Source organism: Notechis scutatus, chromosome 4 (assembly GCF_049901735.1).
Source record: "Notechis scutatus isolate UNSWTSFEM ecotype Mainland chromosome 4, rNotScu1.2, whole genome shotgun sequence".
Taxonomy (NCBI): Eukaryota; Metazoa; Chordata; class Lepidosauria; order Squamata; family Elapidae; genus Notechis; species Notechis scutatus.
In genome coordinates this window covers 104060827-104083038 of record NC_142012.1, presented here as the reverse complement: position 1 = coordinate 104083038, position 22212 = coordinate 104060827, and the positions used below count along the sequence as shown (strand labels likewise).

The 22212-nt window shown below is 36.1% G+C and overlaps 1 protein-coding gene across 2 annotated transcripts in view; it reads right to left on the bottom strand.

Annotated features, from left to right (window-relative positions):
• The window catches only part of TCERG1L (transcription elongation regulator 1 like), a 184201-nt gene that overhangs the window by 62022 nt on the left and 99967 nt on the right, over positions 1-22212 (bottom strand). For both annotated transcript variants that reach the window (XM_026670660.2, XM_087964295.1), the window contains exon 5: positions 8481-8606. In XM_026670660.2, coding sequence (XP_026526445.1) covers positions 8481-8606 — 126 coding nt within the window. The remainder of the gene's footprint in view (positions 1-8480; positions 8607-22212) is intronic.

The following is a 22212-nucleotide window of genomic DNA, read 5'->3' as shown; positions in this document are numbered from 1 at the left end:
CTAATAAAGACAATAAAATGTATGACAAAGTGGAATCCCTTGCAAGCAAGAAAAATACTGTTGAGATATGAAGGGAAATGCTGAATTAAAAGAATCCTCTAGCTTTGGTTAGAGAATAAGAAGAGCCTTTAAGTAATTTATTATAATGAAATTCAGGAGTGAATATAAAACATACTTCCTAATGAATAATGATAATTTCAGCCAATATATTACAAAAAAGTCATTTCAATATTTTTTTAGATGAAATATAACAACAGAGTGCTATAAATTATTACCATTAAAAGGTATAATACAATCAAAATATCCTAAATCACAGTAATTAAAATATTGGCAACAATCATTCTTATGCAGTAACTGATGAGTAATCCAGTTAAATGTTCATTCTTATTATGTCAATACAGGCTTAGGAACATATTTGTATCTTAATTGTCATATTTTTGCAAATGTATTCAAAAGCAGCTATTTTTTTTCCAGTCAGGAAGCAGACTTGGAGCATTTTAGTTATTCATAAATATTGATTCGTGGGCCCTTAAAGCATGAAATGTCTCAGGTGACAGGAAGAACCAAACTAATAAAAAATGAATGGTGGTTGATTGAAAAGCTTCTTTCCTCTTAAAAAAGAAAGCATCATAACCCAGCATTTTTCCCTCCAGTTGTTTCTGATAAAAGAACAAGTTGTGATTAATGGTACAATTCAGGGGCAATCATGGATGCAAGAGACAATGATATACAGATTACAAACAATAAATCAATAAATCCCTTTTGGGAAAAAGACGTCACATACAATGAATCCAGGGTGCCTGTGTTTCTATTACTGAATTTCGCACAATAACCCAATGCTACTGAAATGCATGATTCACCTTCAGCCCAAGCTATTGATCTTTATTTTGTCAAAAATCTAGTGGTATCTCCTTTACTCATTCTGCTTTGGTTCTGATTAAAAGACCCAGAAGGTTCTCATAAAATAAAGCATATGGAGAGGGGAATAATGATGTACTCCAAGTTCTAGTAAAGTTTGCTTCAAAATTGTTCCCATTCCCATTGTAGGTTTCATATGAAAATTGCACACTGAATTTGAATAGTTTTTTTCTTGTGGATATAATTCTTCCAGAACTAAATAGAGACTATAGCTTGTGAAAAGCACCTATTTGCAAGCAAAAGGCTGAGATTTAACCTCTGGTATCTCTAGATAGGGGCTTCAAAAATCTCCAATCCAGTGGTGGGATTCAAATTTTTTACTACTGGTTCTGTGGGCATGACATGACTTGGTGGACGTGGCAGGCAAAGTTTACTGCAAAATCCCCATTCCCACCCGACTCCAGGGGAAAGATATTCCAAAGTCCCATCCCCTCCCCACCCCACTAACCTGCTTTCCAGCTTCATTCTCCTGTGCAGGGCAACAAAAGAAGATCCAGCCGATCAGCTGGGACACGGGAGGCAGAGAATAGATGGGGGTGGGGCCAGTCAGAGGTGGTATTTGCCGGTTCTCCGAACTACTCAAAATTTCCACTACCGGTTCTCCAGAACTGGTCAGAACCTGCTGAATATCTCTGCTCCAATCTGAAATCCTGTTGTCAATATGGGTCAATAGTACTAAGCTGCGTGGACAATTTTTAGTAAACGGTGAACTTGTGTTTTTCCTTCTTTATGCAAGCTGATTTTAAGTGAAATTAAAGTCAGTTAAAATATAAATATTCCCCATGTTCTTAATAATTTTCCACTTCTATGAAACATTGCTGCTTGGGATATAACTAATAGAGACTCTAGATGTTATCCTAAGCTCTGAGTGTGAAGATTGTGCATTCCAAGTATGTACAATATGTGTGTGCTGCTCTCTAAATGCGCATGGAGTAATGTGAATTTATTGATGCTTATACCTACTGTCACCTTATTTTCTTATTGATTCCTTCACTCGCCCATTACCTGCTATCCATCATGCCAAGTTAGGAAAAAGATGAAAAAGTGCTAAGGGGAGAGTTGGTAAGAATTTTTATTTTAAAAAAAACTACCATGGCTATCTACTGGAGTGGTTTTGCAAGGTCTGTCACAATGGATTTCATCACAGTATAGATGACAGCTTTGAATAGCACTTGGTATTTATCCCTCTCCATCCAACAATCTGCACCTGGACACACATATAAACTCTCAGAATGATGTATCTAAAAAAGGAATATGCTTCCAAAACGGGTTACACTTGCTAAATAGAATAGTTTTTGAACAAGAGATAAACTGAGGAACTTTTTAAAAATGCTTCATTGGGGGACATTTATATGAAATAGAATACCAGGCAAAAAAGTTTTGTTTTTTATTAACTACCATGCCATTAGCTGAAGTTGTATAGTATAGCTTTCCCATTTTAGGAAAACAGGCAAGTGTTTAATTGTTTTTTAATGGACATTTTAAAAAACTCAGTAATTGATGGGAATTCTTCCCATCTAACATAGGTAGTAAAGTAGATTGCATTTCTGTCAGTCTATTTCCCTAACAGGACAAGAAAACACAGGTCAGTTCAAAAAAGAAATGACAACAATTAATATAATTGAGAACATCTGTAATGTATGGCAACAGACATAGGAAATAACTAGAGGAAGGGATCAGATAATTAGCAATCCCATTTTATTTAATTGTCCAGTTAGGGAGAATTAAATGAGCTTCTAATGGATTCAATTATTTTATTACAGTAACCAGATCATACCTGTAGAAAAACACTCATACCAACTGATACACATTTAGTTTTGAGAGTTATTTTTTTTTATTTAAAACATTTATATAACCCTCTAGAGTCACACTGAGCTGGATAACCATACAAATGTTTTGAATAAATATACCATATTTTTCACTCCATAAGACACACTCCCCCCTCTCTCAAAGTGGGCGGAAATGTCTGTGTGCCTTATGGAGCGAATATGGTGAATAGCAGCCGGGACAGGGCGGTGAGGTCCTTTTACAGTTCTGAACCCTCCCTCTTCTGTCTTTGTCATTGCCCGCTTCTTCTGTCTCTTTTCCACAGGCAGAGCGGGCACATGAGATGACACCTAACTGTGGTCCTCTCAAGCTCCGGTTCAGACAGCTTCTGTATATACAGTTAATCCTCAACTCATGACCATTCGTTTAGCAACCCAGGATCTCTCACAACCCCTGAGGCACCCCATGCTCCATACATAATGACTGTAGTGGGGGAGGACCAGGATTGCATGAGTGCCTTGTTTAACAACAGCAAAAACTTTAATGACTAGAATTCTGGGTTCAGTTGTGGTTATAAGTCGAGGAGTACCTGTATTAGGGAAGCTTCTTTGGATTTACCAAGGGGGGCACTTCCCAGACACCAATCTATTCTGTCTAGGTTTCAGGCATACACATCCAGACACAGTTGCTACGGAATCAAGGAGATAACAGTAGACAAGATTGTAAATCAGGATCTGTACAAAAGGGTCTTGCCTGAATAAATCTGTTTGAAGTCTACGCTGCCATAGAATGGTCCAAGATGTCACAGCACCAAGTTGGATTGCCTGCCAATTCAATACTCAAGGATTTATAAGTAAACAAAGGAACAAGAATCACAAACTGGGTTTCAAATGGTTCTTTCCAACAAAGATTGAACACACAGCAGCTACATAAATCTTCCTGAACACAGCCTGCTACATTTATTGTGGCCCTGCCATTTGCCTAGTGAGAAGCCTCATTGACTGCTATTGCTCTGCTTGCAGCTGTGTGTACTGTATCAAAGTCTGATGCTGATGACCTTCATTGACTGACTGCTCCAGCTGATTAGAAGATGCCTGTGATTGCTTGGCCTTCTTTGATGAATCATGGCTTGAAGATTCCAGAGGCTGACTATCCACTGACTGAGCTGCAGCAACATTGTCAGAACCAGAGTTTGAATCCAGATCCTGGCCCCTGACACACACCCATGAGAGAACTGAGTAAAGGCCCTTTTTTCTAATTGGGAGATCTTGTGGAGATGTCCATTTCCTGTACCTATCATCTGGAAAGCAGTACTGGTCCATCACATCTCCAAGATTCAAAATTCAGAATATTCCAATACTACTTCCCAAGACAGGAAATGAACCGGAAATGGCCAGACCCATTGGGAATAGTTTGGCCCAATCCAAGCTAGATGTGTTGCATTGTTGAATCCAAGAAAGGCATTCTCCTCAGAAATAATTCTATAATTATTGCTGTGAGAAACAGACCTAACAACTTGATGTGTTGATATGTTGATATTCCTCTTTCCTGCTGATTTTTGGACTCCATCCTTTCCTTTCTACTCATTTCTCCTTGTCTCTATCCAGATACTCAGTCTGTAAAACCTAATCAGGAAGCTCTGGGTGTGATTATATTGGCTGGACAAAAGGCTGGAATGCAAGGGATCTGTAGATAGCTCTACTAAAGGATTAGCAGCTATGGCTAGAAAAACAGTCATAGTGGAACATACAATTGTCTGTATATTATGTGAGATGCTATCAAAGCAGCCTCAAATGCATCTATGGTTCAATTTCTTCCTGATGATATCACCTTCGAGTCTGAATTACTAATCATGAAATTCAAAACTTTAAATAACATAAATCCATCTCAAAAGTGCTGCTTGTAATATTGGATTAAACCAAAAACTCCAAGTAGCACCTCCCCCCACAAAAAAATCCCTTATTCTACAATGATCTAGGAAATCACCAAAAAAAAAATGTGTTTCTCAGGTTCTACAAAATGTACCCAAACATCAAAAGGTACAGCAAAAGGAAATAAAGTATATTTCATTCCTATAAACTGATCATAATTTCCAGAATGGAATTCTAATTAACAATTAAACTCAACCTGAAACAATTTGAACCATACACGTAAAAATGTCAAAGCTTTATCTCTAAAGCATGCATTTCTACCACATTAACCCACATGCTAACAATATTGTGGTCACAGTTTCTCTAGCAAAATATTTTGTTTGTCAATTTGCAAAAGTCTGCAGTAAACTTAAGCTGGCACAGGATTAGGCAAGGTATCTAGTAACAAGGTGCAGCTGCGAAATATACAAACAGAATCAGATGTCCCTATTGTTTAAGTCTAAAAGGGCAGGCTCTTTTACATTCCCAATGCATTATTTCAGTTGATATGCTGAAAGTCTTGTTTGAAACTGGTGCAGCTTTTTAACAAAGCAAGAGGTGGAGAGTATATTAAGATGCATAAGAAATTGAATGTGGTAGATTCCAATCTAAACTGAAAGGAAGGAGGAGCAACAGACAGCATCTGAAAGAACTGAAATTCAGACTCTACTAAATCCAATCATTAATTAATCTTACCCAATGTTGAGTTATCCAGAAGATTGTGCACTTCCAAACTCTGCGTCATAGTTAAAACAATTAATGATGTGGAAACGAGTGTAACTTTGATTTTGGGTTTTACAGATTAGACTGATAGATCTTTATAGAAATGATTTGTTCATACTATTATGGAAAAGCAAAAAGCTATGATTTGATATTAATGCCTTATTTTACTGTAACAGAGAGAGTAGGAAGTCAATGTTTCTTTTTCTTTCCCACCCTATCTTTCTTCACTTCACTTCCCCCTCTCCCCCCATCTTCTATTTACTTTTGTATTTGATAATACTCTATAACCTAATTAAAAAAAATAAAGAGTTAAAACAATTGCAATGAGTGAAAATATACTAAAATGTGTACTGCAAAATATGAATGTAAACTGATGGATTAGCCCTGGAATTAGGAGAGGCCCATCCTGGTGAGAGTGGAGACATCCCAGGAAATTATGACACAGAGATATGCATGTGGTGCTGTGTGCCTGGCAGAGCAGAAAGAGACAAACAAATAAATGTTTAAGGTGGTCTGTCCACCTGATGGTCCATATAAAGTAAAGAATGTATGTTTAACCAATGAGATGTAATCATGCTATTTCTTTATCTTCTTGCTTTGAACTGTATAAAAGTAAATGGAAAACACTGCTCTTGGTCTTGGTTCCTTTGAGGCCGGAACCCATTTATCTATCTATCTATCTATCTATCTATCTATCTATCTATCTATCTATCTATCTATCTATCTATCTATCTATCTATCTCTATCTATCTATCTATCTATCTATCTATCTATCTATCTATCTATCTATTAAATTTAATTTATATTACCACCTATTTGCCCATGGCGACTCGAGGTGGCTTACATAATGTAAAGCCATATTTAAAACAAAAAATAAAAATAAAAAACAATACAATCTAACAAAAAGAATCAAATAAATTAATAAAATACAATAGAACAAGATTTGGAAAAAAATAAAAAAAAATAAAAAATCACCCCCGTCCCGACGACAGCAGACCACACTAACCATTTGATGGGAGTATTCAATTTAAAAAAATCTAAAAGCTATTCCTCTTGTCTGTTGGACTTATTGGCTTCAGCACTAGACTAAGGCCCATTTTTGGGGACAACAAACTGGAATAAAACAAGCTAATCTATTCATCAATACACCAAAAATACCTGTGAATAGAGAGCTGCCTTACAAAGTGTTTGTAGTGATATTAGCAGTTTTATGCATTCGTAAATTTATGAGGAACTGGAATATGGGAAATACTGAAATTAAGTTACAAATATTTAACTAAGAGTTACAGTTTCTTGGAATTAGCATTATTTACTAGGAGGAAAATAAAAGAAGTAAGGCTATTCATTTGATATTTCACTAAGCTTGTTGACCTTGAATGTGAGTTTGAACAATGCCTTTGTCTTATTTCCTTCAACTATCAATTTGATCTAAACAGTGTTATATAATCAACATGTTCATAAGGCACACTGAAAACCAATTTAGAGAGCTATGTTGGGCAAACCCATAATTTAGTGTAGTATATTGCACAACAAAGCCTACCTGTACACTTAATGTATGCTTCAGTGTATCAGTTACAAAACTGGGTAAATTCAGTAAAGCATGATCAGACTTACATCAATGTGTCCTATGAACATACTCAAGACATTGCTACCAGCTTTTATATTAGGTGATATTGGTTTTATATTAGGTAATATTGGCTTTTCCCCAGGTTTTGACCAAAATGCACCAAAACAAGTGCATTGAGCCTCTTAAGCTGTCCTAAAGTTTTCCACATGAGACAAAATATTTTAACTTACACAAAAGTGTTTTGTTAGTATCTACTGAAATCTTTGATTGCTGACGGTTGAAAAGCCAAGCTATGATCTTCCATTGAAATAAAATAGTCCATCTGAATTTAAGACAATTACATCCTCTCTTGAATGAATGAATGAATTCTTTATTGGCCAAGTGTGATTAGACACACAAGGAATTTGTCTTGGTGCATATGCTCTCGGGGTGCATAAAAAGAAAAGATACATTCATCAAGAATCATAAGGTACCACAATTAATGGTAGTCATAGGGTACAAATAAGCAATCAAATCATACTAGGAAACAGTCAATATAAATGGTAAGGATACAAGCAACAAAGTTACAGTCATACAGTCACAAGTGGCTGGGGATGGGTGATAGGAATGATGATTGATAGTAATAGTAATGCAGACTTAGTAAATAGTTGGACAGTGTTGAGGGAATTATTTGTTTAGCAGAGTGATGGCATTTGGGAAAAAATTGTTCTTGTGTCTAGTTGTTCTGGTGAGCAGTGCTCTGTATGCAATTAAGGCAAACTAGTTTAAACGTTTGCAACATTCAGACAACTGCAAAAAAATAACAGGTGCTGTCTAGGAAACATGAATCAATTCAATTTTATATTGGAATCTGGCAAATTGAACATTTGAAGAATCACTAATTTTCACCCGCCAGACTGCTACCTCCACATCTTGGGCCAGAGGAGGAAAAAAAGCTAAAATTATAGAAAAGGTAGTAAAGAGTTAAGATAATTCAGAGGGGGGGAAAAAACCAATTTCAGTTTGTGTGTCTAAATGGCAGCTGGCTAGTTACAGTAGGTGATCTGAAGACCAGAAAGACAAAAAAGGGATATGATAATATGATGACAGGTAAAAGGGAATTATGAGGAATCAAATAATTGCTCAGTCATCACAGAAACCATATAGATACAAATATATTCATTCCTGTACTGTGATAACACATTTTAGTGCAGATGTGGCTTCTATAATACATCTGCTCTAATAAACAGAGGTATTCCTTTCCAGCTGACATTGTAAGAATGGAGAGTTTTAAAATGTTACTGCTCTGGTCTTATTTATTAAAAAAGAAAAAAAAAATTCACTTCTTTAATTCCAAGGTCTAAAAGGGAAAAAAAAAAAGGTCCATTCTGGAATAGAATTTGTGAAAAAGAAACCTCCTCTGTTCTTCAACTGATGCAAATCCTACAACAGTTGCTGCATAACCATGCTAGATTTAGTTCAGTTGCAAAATGCTTCTGTTTAGCAGAGGGTTTTTTTCATTACTGTACAACATAGGAAACAATTTGGTTGAAATGTATGCAAATACACAGCATATGCTTTAGCGGGATAATCAGTATAGTGAAAGATAAACACACCTGCTAATGTTTGATCCACCAAATTGGTTGCCATGAACGTCACAGCTGGTGATGAGATAGCCGCTACCCTGGTGACTTGAGCTGGCATCAGAGGACTCATGCGAGTCTCGAGTCTTGAAGCAATACCTGCATACAAAAGAGAACAGAAACGTTTGAGATTTTCACTACGTAAAAGTGCAAAGATCCTGGGACTGAATTTGTTATCATAAATGTGAAATTTTATCAGAAACTAAATGTTAACTATTTAGTAATGGTAGTGAGCAAATAAAACTAAGTGCAGAACAGGAAAATCAAAATACTATATATGGTACAACCTGCAATAAAATAATATAATACTCAATGCAAGGCATTTGCTAATGCAGGATGATTAACAGTGCACAACCAAAATATAAATCTCTAGTGAATCATGAGAAAGAAGGTTTTTCCAGTTTCATAAAGATCTTACATAAAGAAGCATTTTTAACTTGACTTCTTCAAATAAAATGAAATACAAGGGAGAATGGATTCCAGGAAGTTAAGTGGAAAAAGCCCTATACCGTAAAGGGTCATTTTAACATGAGGAAAAACTTATCACACAATCAAGCTGAACACACAGGAAAAATGAATTGGAATCGGGTTGTTCAAATAGGCCGGTTGGTCTTTTATGCATGGCCTGAAAAGTCAGCATTAGAAATTTAAATGCATACAACTTCTAAAGATTCAGCCAAAATTAAGGTAGAAAAGAATAGAATAGAATAGAAAAGAGAAGAGAAGAGAAGAGAAGAGAAGAGAAGAGAAGAGAAGAGAAGAGAAGAGAAGAGAAGAGAAGAGAAGAGAAGAAAAGAAAAGAAAAGAAAAGAAAAGAAAAGAAATAGGAGTATATCTAGACAGAACTAGGAGCAAACTCTTCTGGATATGAACTAGTGCAAGGACATCATAGTTGGAAAAGCCTACCAATCAACTATTAGCATAATCCAGGTATGACATCTTTAAGTGTGAACTAATGTTCTATCTGTTTTTGAAATAAACAAGATATGAAAAATTAATGGCAATTTTAATGGTTTTATCAATGAAAGGCTATTAGCAAAGTATGACCTGACAGACATAAGTTGGTCTAGTCAATATTTTTTTGGGGGGAAGAGATCATTTAGATGTACACACATGGTCTATTTTATTGAAAGATAGGTGGGTTTACTGCATGTCAAGTTGCACACAGACTAATGTGTAGTGAGGACAGAACAATAACCAATCAAGTTGACATTTCTATACCTTTACACAATGTACTTAATTTAATTCAGAGCTAATCGTTTCATTGATCTGAAGAAGAAAACAAGTTGGATCTTTAAAAATTTGTTAATTTCCATTCCATTGCTAGAATTGTGGAGCTGGACCAGCCTCATTTAATAAGTATTTTCATTAATATCTGTTATGTTTTGAGATTGACATCTGTATTTTTACTTGTTCACTGCCACTCCAATTAAAAAAATAGACTAAGAAGACCCATCTGAAAAAGATCCACAAATATGTTTCTCGTCATCCTGAATATTGTACAGGGGTTTAATCTAAATATATTAGAAAAACATAGTTTGATTATATATGAATACTTAGCACATCCTTAGCAATTCTTCCTTGAATCTGTAGGCAAATGTTGCTTCCCTTGTACAGACAAGCACATATGGCAGAGACTATGTCATAGGGTGGATTCAACAAGTCCTTTTCAACATTTGGTTACACTTTGCTGCAGTTCCATTCAGAATGCAGATGAAGCAAGCTGGCTTTTGAAATGGAACCTCCTGAACTCTCTGCTCAATCCTTCTTCTTTATCTTAGGTAAACATAAGGATGAGCCAGACTTCCTGTTTCTGATTTGCTTTTCAAGCCTTTGCATATCCACAGAAAGACTCTGACCTAGCTCATGTACTTTCTGCTTTTCTAATCAACACTCTCTGCATGCACATTTTTCATTTAGCACTTGAAAAAGCTAAGGTGACAAAAGCCAGCAAATACACTTAGGCTACTTTTGTTAGCTGCGTTTCCCCCTGCTCTCCTTCCCTCCCTCAACCATCATAATGTAGAACTATCATCAGCCTGCATATGATTTCCACTGTAATGTGCTGTTTTTCCTCTCCTCTCTCCTTCTCCTTCTTAAAAAAAGGGGGAGCACGGAATACAGGCTTTCACTGTAAAGATAAAATTGTGCATTCATTTCTCTAGTAGTATCTTTGGTACACATGTATTTACATTTCGTACTATAAGTTGCAAAAAATTGAAAATTCTAAATTTTCTGGTATTCAGGAGTTGCAGTATCCCTACATATTCTTATGTAATATAGTTTTCATCATTTCCTAAACTCAAATTAGACTACATCAAATCCTAATCATAATCCTTAGCAATAGGTGCCTTTTGTACCAGCAAGTAATATACCTCTCCTTGATTTCAGTTCCAGTGCTGGGTCATTAAGATTAATGTGTTTCTGAACATTCTCCTGTTGTCTACAGGACAAGAGAGGAGAGGAAAGGAGATGATGGGGAGAAGACAGGGAGAGGATAGGGAGAGGGAAGGGAGAGGGAAGGGAAAGGAGGGAAGAGAGGAGGGGAGAGGAGGTTGGTTGGTTTTCATGGGCCTTTTGCTCTTTTGTGATAATGTGAACCACTGTTATCTTTAGAAGATCAATTCCAATTGGTTTTGAAGCCAGCAATTGGAGTAAAACTTCTCATTTTATTAGGCTAATATGTTAGGCAATTGTCCAGTTTTGATGCTATACATTGTGCAAGTTGTGTTCTTAGAAAGGGGGGGAATTACTTCTATTTAAGTAGATCTCTGTGCTCCTGCCATGGGAATAAGAATCAGGAGGGAAAAACACTTCATTTTAATTTCTGAATATCAAGATACAGAAGCAGAAAGTGAAATAGGAGGTCTCACAGGGTGCCCTTTCTGAATTCAGCATCTGAGTGATCCAAAAGAAGGGGAAAGAGTGAAAATGCTTTCCTCAAGCCGATGAGAAATGATTCCATCCCAAAGTCTGGATACTTCATCATTATTTGTTTTTGCATAGTTAAGTCCAGCATTTATTGTTATTTGTCACAATTCAATCCATTTTTTCCTTACATGGCAAGATAGCAACAAAATCAGGTGATCAATCAATATAATGTTGGGATTCAGATGTTCAAAAAAAAAAAAAAGAATAGAGTGAGAGCAAGGGCTTAATTCCACTTAAAAGACTCGGATAGTACTGACCAAATTTTACTTCCACCCTAAACCAAAAATGAAGTTGTTCTTTCTGAAGCAGTCTGCTTAATTGATATAATTTACATCATTTCCATCTATTTGTCATATGTCAATAATGTCAAATCAATCAAAATAAAACAGCAATTACATAATTATGCAGATGGAATGTATTCTATAAAATATATGAATTCAGACAAAATGGAGATTTAATTTTGATGGACATTTCTCCTCCTACTGGTCCATTAAAGGTTTACCATAGAGATGGCCCTCCATTAATCATGGTTCCATCATCTCTCTTGGTTTCCTCTATTAGCTGTTTATAAATATGGAGCAGACTTTTTCATATACTAAGAGCTTTTACATATCTATGGGGTTTTTTTGCTGTTGTTTTTGAGGGATTTTTCCACAGTTCTGTTTGGAGAATAACATTTTGTAATGTTTTCTAGGTATGGAGAATGGGCTTTGATGCATGCAGAAAATACATTTTTTCCATCATTTTCTTTAATAAATTGTTGTCCACAGTTCACAAATAATGAGGCTGAATAAGAAGGAAGTATACCATTTTAATGCTATTTCACACTTTAAAAATGTTTTTATCTTTTACAACTGTCAAAATGGAAAAATATAAAGCTCACAAAAGCTACAAAGATGAAGAAAGGAAAACAAAGAGGTTGTTGATAAAAGCTAGCAAGCTATAAAACAATCTATAATCAGTCTGTGATTGGGGTGATGGAGACTTACATGAAAAGAAGCTGATGCCTAAGAGAAGATGTATATTTATAGGCAATTTAACAGGATAAATCTATGACTCTGTTATAGCATTGTGCTGTGTGTTCATCTAGATTAAATCTGTATTTTTCTGAGAGAGTTATGTGTAGTAACAAACTAGAAGACAAGCATCAAGAATAACAAAAAGATCATGAACCACCATTTTTACTATTATTGTCCTTAGCATTTTCACCAGAATAAATCATATTGTCCACTCTCGCCATGTTACACTTTTACCATGTTACAAGGATACTTGAGTTTAATGCATACGTATATGCAAAATAAAGATTACTAGGCAATCAGAAAACAACAACAACACAAGTTTCTCGGTGTCTGTGATCCTCTGAACAGAAAGGCAGAAATCTACACTTAAGCCAAAGAGCTATCAGTGGACGGGAGTTTAAAAATCCTACCAGTCCAATAATAGTTAACATGTGTGGATTTTGCTTTTTAAAATAATTTTTCTAGAGACTCAAAATAAATTTCTATAGAGTGCACAAAAGGAAGCAGGTGACAGGAGGTGACAGATAATAATGTGGGTAAAACTTGATTAGTAAAGATGTCATAGCAAAATTATGTTATCGGGATGAATGAATGGATGGATGGATGGAGTTCTGTGCCCTTAGCAAGCATTAAAATAAAAGCAACTATTTTTTTTTACTAACAACTGCAATTATGCAAAACTTCACTACATTCTTAGTAGCAGAGAAATCAGTAAAGAGAAGTATCATATCTGCCTGTGCAATGAATAAGAAGTGCAGGCATGGGCTTTGCATGCCAAGCACAGCAGAGGAAATGGGAAAGAAAAAACATGACCTACTGATTCAATTGCAGAGATGCAAAGAGAGGTGCTGAAACATTCTGCATAAGAGATGTTATTATATCTCCTCTTAGTCAGAATCAAAGGTAAAGCATTGATCATTGCCACTGTGACTGCTCTCTCTGTTGTTGCACAAGTGATTCTCCAGAGATAATTGGGCAGCGTAAAAAGAATATGAAAGAGATTCTTGCCTCTGTAATTCTACAGGTCCAAGTTAAGGGTTCTTGTTTGTTCTGAGTGATATTAGGGATGGGGCAGGAAAGCTGGAAGAGGACACACCATTGGCAAAGCAAGCTGAGCCAATAATTCATTCCTAGATGTGGCACATTCTCATTTAGACTTAGACTAACCTTCAAAATTTTTTACCACTGGTTTTGTGGCATGGCTTGGTGGGCACGCATGCATGCATGCAGAGGGTTTGCTATTGACCTTTTCCTGCAATCCTGCACTCTCTATGTGTGTTAAACAGCTGACGTGTGTCAATCCACTGGGCTGCACAAAGCAGCTGAGCTTCAAAACCAGGAAATAAAGGTCAGTATAGAACTGGGGCGGGCAGGTGGGCCCAGTAGCTGATTCGTTGAAGCGAACTGCTTCGCTCACAGATGATCCTGGGAGCTACTGGTTCACCTGAACGGGGACAAACCGGTAGAATACCACCCCTGATATACACTAATCGGCATACATTAAAATGAAATTTCATTGCATACAGCTCTCAAAGGGTCTCCAACTCTAATATAAACATAAACATGACAAGATAAATAAATACAGAATTATGCATATACTCATATATACTGTATTAAAAGTAGAAACAACACAATCTAATTCAGATGTATAAATGTACATGGTGGGAAAAACGAATTTTGTGAGTTTACCCGATGGATGGCATAGGGAAAAAAGCTGTTAAGAATCTGGTAGTCCTACTAGAAATACTTTAAAATCTAGTCCCACAGGAGAGAAACAGAAACACACCATGAAGTGGATGTGTGGTGTCCCTAACAATGCTTTGAGCTTTAACCACATAATGCTGATAATATCCTGAATAACAGGAAGTGGGCTTCCTATAATCTTCTCGGCTGTCCTTACCACTTTCTGAATGGACTTTCTCTCTAGGGCACTGCAGCCACCAAACCAAACAGTGATGCAGTTTGTTAAAACGGTCTCAATCATGCCTCTGTAAAAAGTGGCCAGGACAGAAGGAGAAAGAGGTGCTCTCCTCATCCGATTCAGGAAATGCAGACACTGGTTTGCACGCTTCAATAAGGATGATGTGTGAAGAGCCCAGTTCAGTATCTAAGCTTCTCTAAAAGGACATCTGAAGCCTACCTCCCAGATGGAGCAGAAACCCACAACAAGGATCTGATAAATTGGATTTGGTAGTTTCAAAATAAGAATAATCAAAATAAATATGGAGTAAAGGCACCAAACCATGGCAGATCCAGCACCTTCATGTCAAAACCTTCAAAGGCTGTATGAAACAATATGATAGCATTGAGGTTGATAAACTACTGAGTTGCTCTGGTGACTTCAAATGTGACCTCTTAACATTTGTTCTAACCAGGAACTGCATGAGTAGAAACAGAAGCATCTTTGCTTTGTTGAATGTCACAGCTTTTTAACATAGGTTTGTATTGTCTCTTAATGAAAAGCAATACCGTTGTTTTTCTTTTTTTGAGTGATTTATTTCAATCCCTTCAGTTCGGCAGTGTTCAGCTACTGTGACATTTACAGAGGGATCCAGTTTGGCTGAGGGGGAAAAATAGCTGGGTCAACAGCACAAAGAGTGTATAAATCAGCCTCTGATTTAGTGGGACTGACATTTACACTGAGAGACGACATGGATAAATTCATATCCTAAAGTTGAATGGAGTTGAGGACCCTGAGTTCACTTTTGCTTGACCTCATTTTTGTAAGAATTTGCCTTGTTAGGGTACCATTGCTACTGTATTTAATTTGCATGGTGTGTTCTCATGTAGCATTATAATTAGTACAATACATCATATCATTTTATCAGAAGAAAAGTCAGACCACAGAGACAAGGAAGGAATACTATTATTTTCATGAGTGATATATAACTCATTGAGATTTATTTAAAGATTCCATAAATAATAGGCCTCTCCCAAAAAGGATTCAAATTCATAGTGGAAACTATGATTCCTGAGCTATTGTTTACAATAATACTTGTTAACATGAAGCCAGCAACACAACAACAGCAACACAACAACATAACTGAACAAAGGAAACCAGCCCAATTTCCCTACTTATTCTATTTTATTTTCTGGCTTCAATACAAAATATTCATAATTACAAAACTGCCTTATCCCTATTATGCTCCATTTTAAAATGAATTTTATAGCTAATTTGCATTATTGTGTTAGACATAATGGTGATTAGTATCAGAAAGATACTTGGCAATGAGAAAAATGCATTGAATTGTCTGTTTACATTTAAATTAATTTATTTTTGTTTTTAATACATTGTAAATATTATAAGCTGCTCAGGGTTTCCAGAAATGGAACAGCATATATGTTGTGAACAAACAAAGAAATAAAATGAAGGTTGTATTTATTCAGATAAATTAAAAATATGTTGTTCTCACAAACCAAACATTTAAATTCTCCAAAGAACAGAATGTTTGCTTTTCCATAACCTTTGACATCAAGTAAACTTTAGCAATAACAGCATTTATTGACGTTTTAAAGCAACTTGCTTTTTTTAAAAAAAAAACAACACCAATAATTAATATATTTTTTAATATTCATTGTTTCAAACCATTCATTTCTTCATATTAATCTTGTATGCATAATTAACTGATTTGGATGAATTCAGAACACTGAATTGATTATACGAATCAAATTAATAGATTGATTTGATTCATCAGTGAAGCATGTCTGCCCAAATCAGTTCAGTTCTGCTGGGAAGCTTTCCCAGCATCATAACACATATTATAATCATCTGAACTAGCCAAATGAACTGAAGTTAAGTCCAATTTGAAAAATTGGTCCCAATATATTCAGCTATCCAAATCAAATTTGATTGAATTTCTAAATTATTTGAACATTTAAATTGGATTGATTTTCCAAATTACTTCAAATGTCTCATTTAAATTGATCCCAATTTGCCCATCTCCAGTCAAAACATTTATATCATTTTTTTAAAAAAAGCTTTTACTTAGTTTAGGAGACGTGAAACCTTTCTTGGAAGAAAAGAAATATTTAACCACTGCTGTGCTACAAATGATGGGAAATATGATTATTGTTATTATTAGTATGAGTATTAACCATCAAACTGTGTTTGCATTTGATACAGAGAAATATAATAACCCATTACAAAAAATAAACAAATCTTCAGAAATTTAAGAGATAAATCTAAATGACAATTTAATGTTTACTCTTAATTTTTTTCATAATATTTAAATTATTGTGTGTAGATGATTTAAACTCTGTGTGTCTGTGTGTCAAACTCGCATTGTCATGGTAACATCACATGACATATTGGGACTTTTTTCCCCTTCGCTAAACTGGGCATGGGCATGGCCAATGCATGATGCATCTGGCCCATGGGCCATGAGTTTGACAGCCCTGATTTAAACCCAGGCATCTCAAAACTGCTAAATATTCAGAAACAGTCAAAGTAACCTAGGAGTGGAAACAGGCCAAATAAATTTGTATGATAAATATGGAAAGGGATCACATGAGTTATAATATCACATGACATGACATGAGTTATCTAATTTCTAATCTATCATTGATTTAAAACATGTATAGGAAACTGACTCAAGAAAGCCCTCTGCCAAGATTTGAAAGCGAGAATGACAGAGCTGTCCATATAATTTTGCATAGGACATGGCAAGAGACCTGGGTTTGTATCCATTTTGCTGGGCATCAAAACAATTTGAAGTTTGGTTTTGAAAAAAGAAGAACAGTCTAGAACAGACTAACATATTAGAAGGCACTTTATCGTCAGAAGGATAACAGACTTCTTTACATGTATGCACTATGGAATTTGGGTTGTTATTCCTGGTCATGTGTAAACATTCTTCTCATTGCTTCTTCCTTGGAAAGAACTATCATGCATGGGACCAAAGCTTATTGAGTATGTGCTCTATCTTGCAGGTCTTGCCATTGTTTGCTTAATATTCAAAAGTAAAAACAGGCAAGGGTATTATTTTTAGGAGGAGACAATCAATTCGGCTGGTGAGTATGAAAAACCACAGAGTATGCCTCTTTCCTGTTCATCTTATGATTCTTGACTCTTAATGAATGTATCTTTTCTTTTATGTACACTGAGGGCATATGCACCAAGACAACTTCCTTATGTGTCCAATCACACTTGGCCAATAAAGAATTCTATAAACAAACAAACAAACAAACAAACAAATAAATAATTATATTGATAGATAAACTATCAGTGAGAAGAACCACTGTTTGCAGCCTTCCTAAAGCTAAAGAACACAATGCTACTACAGGATAGCATTCTCCATAGCTAGATGCTTTATTATAAGCAAAGCACTGGCTATTCTGAGAGCCGAGCAAACAACTGGAACCTCTGGTTCAGCTACAAGCAATTGGAATTGGGAATTTGGTCATTAAATGAAGCAGCCATTAGGTGAAACTGTGACTGTACTTACGATCTCACTTTACCTTTCCTTTTGCTTTAAAGACCTACAAAATCACAAAAGCAGGGACTATTTACAGTTATCTTTATTATCATTATCATCATCATCATCATCATCATGATGTCTTCTACAGAGCACATTTGCAGTTATGATGGTGATAAAAAATAACTTTGTTGTAATTTATGCATGTATGACCTAAATAAATATTTTTATAAATCTTTATGTTTATGTAGTAGAACTATGCAAGTCTGTCAAAGTTCTGCTAAAGGGATATTTTTGGGGTTATTATATTCAGATACTCTGTACATCATCTATCATATGTTTACAACCTTCTGCTCTTTTCAATTGTTGTTTATATTACCAGAAAATCTGCTGATGGACAATGGGTAATTTAAGCATAGATATCGATAAGATGTAATGTATTCAAATTAAGGTAGGAGAATTGGATCTTGCAGACTGTCAAAAAGGATATTGTCTGTTTTTAAACCGCATCTTTTTTTTTTTTCTTTTTTCTTTTCTCTTCCTTTGTTTCTTTCTTTCTTTTACATCTCCTCTTCTCTTTTCTTTCCAGTTTGTAAGACCGAGTGTTCTTTTTTTTTTTTTTTCCTTTGTGTATGTAATGTCGATATGTTTTTAATTGTAAATTTAATAAAATTTATTTAAAAAAAAAAAAGAAAAGAAAATCTGCTGACTTCATTGTGTCTCTGCTGCATACACATTTGGGCATGTGTTAATTCATAAATCAGATAATAATGAAGGAATTAGTGCTAGGTTGCTTCTCTCCTTGATTAGTTTCCATCCATTGCTTCTTGTCTTGCCCTCTGGTGCTTTGGAGAATAATCCAGCTAATGTATTGTATTACTTTAGGAAACAAGCATACTCACATCACAAGGAATAGACTACAATTGAATAACAGAGTTGGAAGGCACATTGGAGGTCTTCTAGTCCAATCCCCTGCCTAGGCAGGAAACCTGTCGGTATATTCATGAACTGGAATAGAGCTTGGTAACAAGGTCAGCCAATGAATAGGCATAGCAACTAAATCAGCCAATGAAGATAGGCTGGAAACTGAAATTAAAAGTAGCCTAGGCATGAAACTGTGTTAAGCTCTGCAACTCTGCAGCTATGTTGAGCTCTGAGTCTGTCTATTGAAGATGAAACTAACTTGCTTGCTTGCTGAAGACTGGAGCTCTCCTCTGAACTTGCAACATGTTTCTGTTTGAGTTTGCTCCATGTTGGAGAAATCTACAACTGGTTTGTAAAATCTACTTATGTTTACAAAGATGTTAAATGAAGCATCAGCCATCTGTGTTTCTTTTTCTGACGCTGAATTATCAGTGCAAAACTCTAATAAAATTCTACACCTCTTCAGACAAATGGTTATCCATCTTTTTAAAAACTTCCAGTGTTGGAGCATTCACAACTTCTGGAGGCAAGTTGTTCCACTGATTATTGTTCTAACTGTTAGGAAATTTCTCCTTAGTTCTAAGTTGCTTCTCTCCTGGATTAGTTTCCACCCATTGCTTCTTGTTCTGCCCTCAGATGCTTTGGAGAATAGCTTGACCCCCTCTTCTTTGTGGCAGCCTCTGAGATATTGGAACATTGCTATCATGTCTCCCCTAGTCCTTCTTGTTCATTAGACTAGACATACCCAGTTCCTGCAACCGTTCTTCATATGTTTTAGCCTCCAGTCTCCTAATCTTCTTTTTTGCTCTTCTCTGTACTCTTTCTAGAGTCTCAACATCTTTTTTACATCGTGGTGACCAAAATTGAATGCAGTATTCCAAGTGTGGCCTTACCAAGGACATAGCTTTATCTTTCACATTCGGGGAAGGGTTTTAAATGGTTGACTAGTCTACAGGAGCTTGATTCAAATAATGCTAAAACTATAATAGCTGGATTCACACATTGTACAACCCCCCTCTCCCCCAATAAGCAAGATATAATTATGACTTAGAATAGAGAAAGGCAGTTGGTGGCATTCTAGTTGTTGAATGTTACATCCTGACATCCATAAGGATGGTCCGACATGAGAAGATGCTTGGAATTCAGCAACATATGCAATGCCACAAACTCATTACCCCATGTTCACAGCAATTTGCAAACCAATGTAATAAGGATATGTGGGTGAATTCCTTGGGGACAAAAACTGTAATATTTGGAAGGTACTACTTGCAGTCTTTGGCATTGCCTGTTAAAGTATCCATTAGACATTCATTTGGAACACACCCCTTAAAAATTATAGAAACTAAAGTGTATTGAGTTGGCCTAAACAGGTTTCCTTTATTGGAGAGTCAAAGAATAAAATTCATTCTAGGCTTCGAGGATGCAATATTTCTATTTATTCAGCACTAAGATTTACCGAGTTCAACAGATCTTATTTCCAGATGAGTTTGTAATGGGGAGTAGCTTAATAAAGGAACCCAGAAGATCCAAAAGATATAAGGACTAAAGTAACAGCATCTCTTTTCTTCCTGTTTATTTTGTTCTTCTTTCAACTGGAATATTTTTTCTCACCCAATAGCTAGCATCTATTGCTAGCATTGTCTACTATTAACTAAGGAGCAATTATGACCACAATTTAGCCCCACATTCCTGTTTTTAAGTGAGACATTTGTTAAATGAATTTTGCCCCATTTTACAACCTTTCTTGCTCCAGTTGTTAAGTGAATCATTGCAGTTGATAAATTAGTAACACAGTTGTTAAATGAATCTGGCTTCCCCATTGACTTTGCTTGTCAGAAGGTCACAAAAGGGGTTCACATGGCCTTGGGACACAGCAATGGTCATAAATATGAACCAGTGGCCAAGCATCTGAATTTTGATCATAGATCATGGGGATGCTGCAAATGTTGTAACTGTGAAAAACTGTCATAAGACGCATTTTTCAGTGCCTTGTAGCTTTGAATGTTCACTAAATGAACTATTGTAACTACTGTAGATCATGAACCTTGGGTATGTCTTTCTCTCCTCCTCTTCAACATCTGGATACTGATTTCTAAGTCACGGGTCTCCAAACTTGGCAACTTAAAGACTTGTGGACTTCAACTCCCAGAATTCTCCAGCTATTCTGAGAGTTGAAATCCACAAGTCTTCAAGTTGCCAAGTTTGAAGACCTCTGATCTAAGTGAAGACATTGCAGAGATGTCTACAATTTCTCAGAGAAGTTATAAAGAGATTAATCATTCTCTGAAGTGGTTGACATTTTGCCTGTTTAGAAGAGGGAAATCTGAGCTTTCTAGTGGCCCTTTAAAGATGATCTTCCAGGGGGAATCATAGGATCACAGGCAAAGTGACATATTATTTGGGCAAGTGGGGATTGCTAATTCAGACATTTTAAAAACTGGAATTGCACAGTCAAAGCACTGAGCCCAATATTTCACAAATGTATTGAAACATTTTCTTTATAGATTATCTCAAATGCCAAAAGTAGCATCAGTAATAGTATATTTGACCTCCAATAATTATCAGAAATGGCAAAACTAGCATTACATACTAGTGGAGTGGAGTGGTCAGCTTATCTTTATATGGAGGAAGGCTTTTAAGGGGTTTTGCTATAAATGAGGTTACCATCTCTCTAAGTTGTAAAAATATACATGACAACAAAATCTCTTTGCTGCTATTGATTGCTCGTTCACAGTTTTGCAGCAAAATAAGTCCTATAAATAATAACTATGCTAGTCTAAGTCACCATCATAAAGATTATATTATTATTTGAGTTATTTGGGGCTTGAATCTTTTGCCTTTTTACTTTGAGAAACTATGAGCATAAGACAGGTGTTTGTTTTTCTATGCTGTGTTCTGATTAAATCCATGTTTTTACATGGGGTGTGACAAGATTAAAAATATGTTTTATTTCAGCAATGTCTAAATGCTGCTCTTATTTATGTATTCGAAAGCCTTTGAAGTTTGGTGGCCCTTTCTAATGCAATTAGTTTCACTGACACTCAGCTGTATAAACCAGGATAGATAAAGGTTAAATTGCTGCTCAAACAACAGAACAATAAATAATGGTTACTTCTAGGGCGGGTGTCGGCAACATGTGGCTCTAGAGCTGCATGCGGCTCTTTGGGCCCTATCCTGCGGCTCCCTGTTGGATGATCTCACACTGGCTAGCGCCACCTCTCGCCTTCCCCTCTCACTCACTCCTCGCCTGAAAAGGGAAGGGCGATGGTGGTGGATGGAGACTCATTCTGTATTCCAGGGTGGGAGCAAAGTGCTCCTCTACTTGCCTCTTCTTCTGGCCCTTGTTGGCTGCTGGGGGAGAAGCACGACTTTTCTCCACCCTGAGACATTGGCTGGGCCAGCTGCAGCCAATGTTCC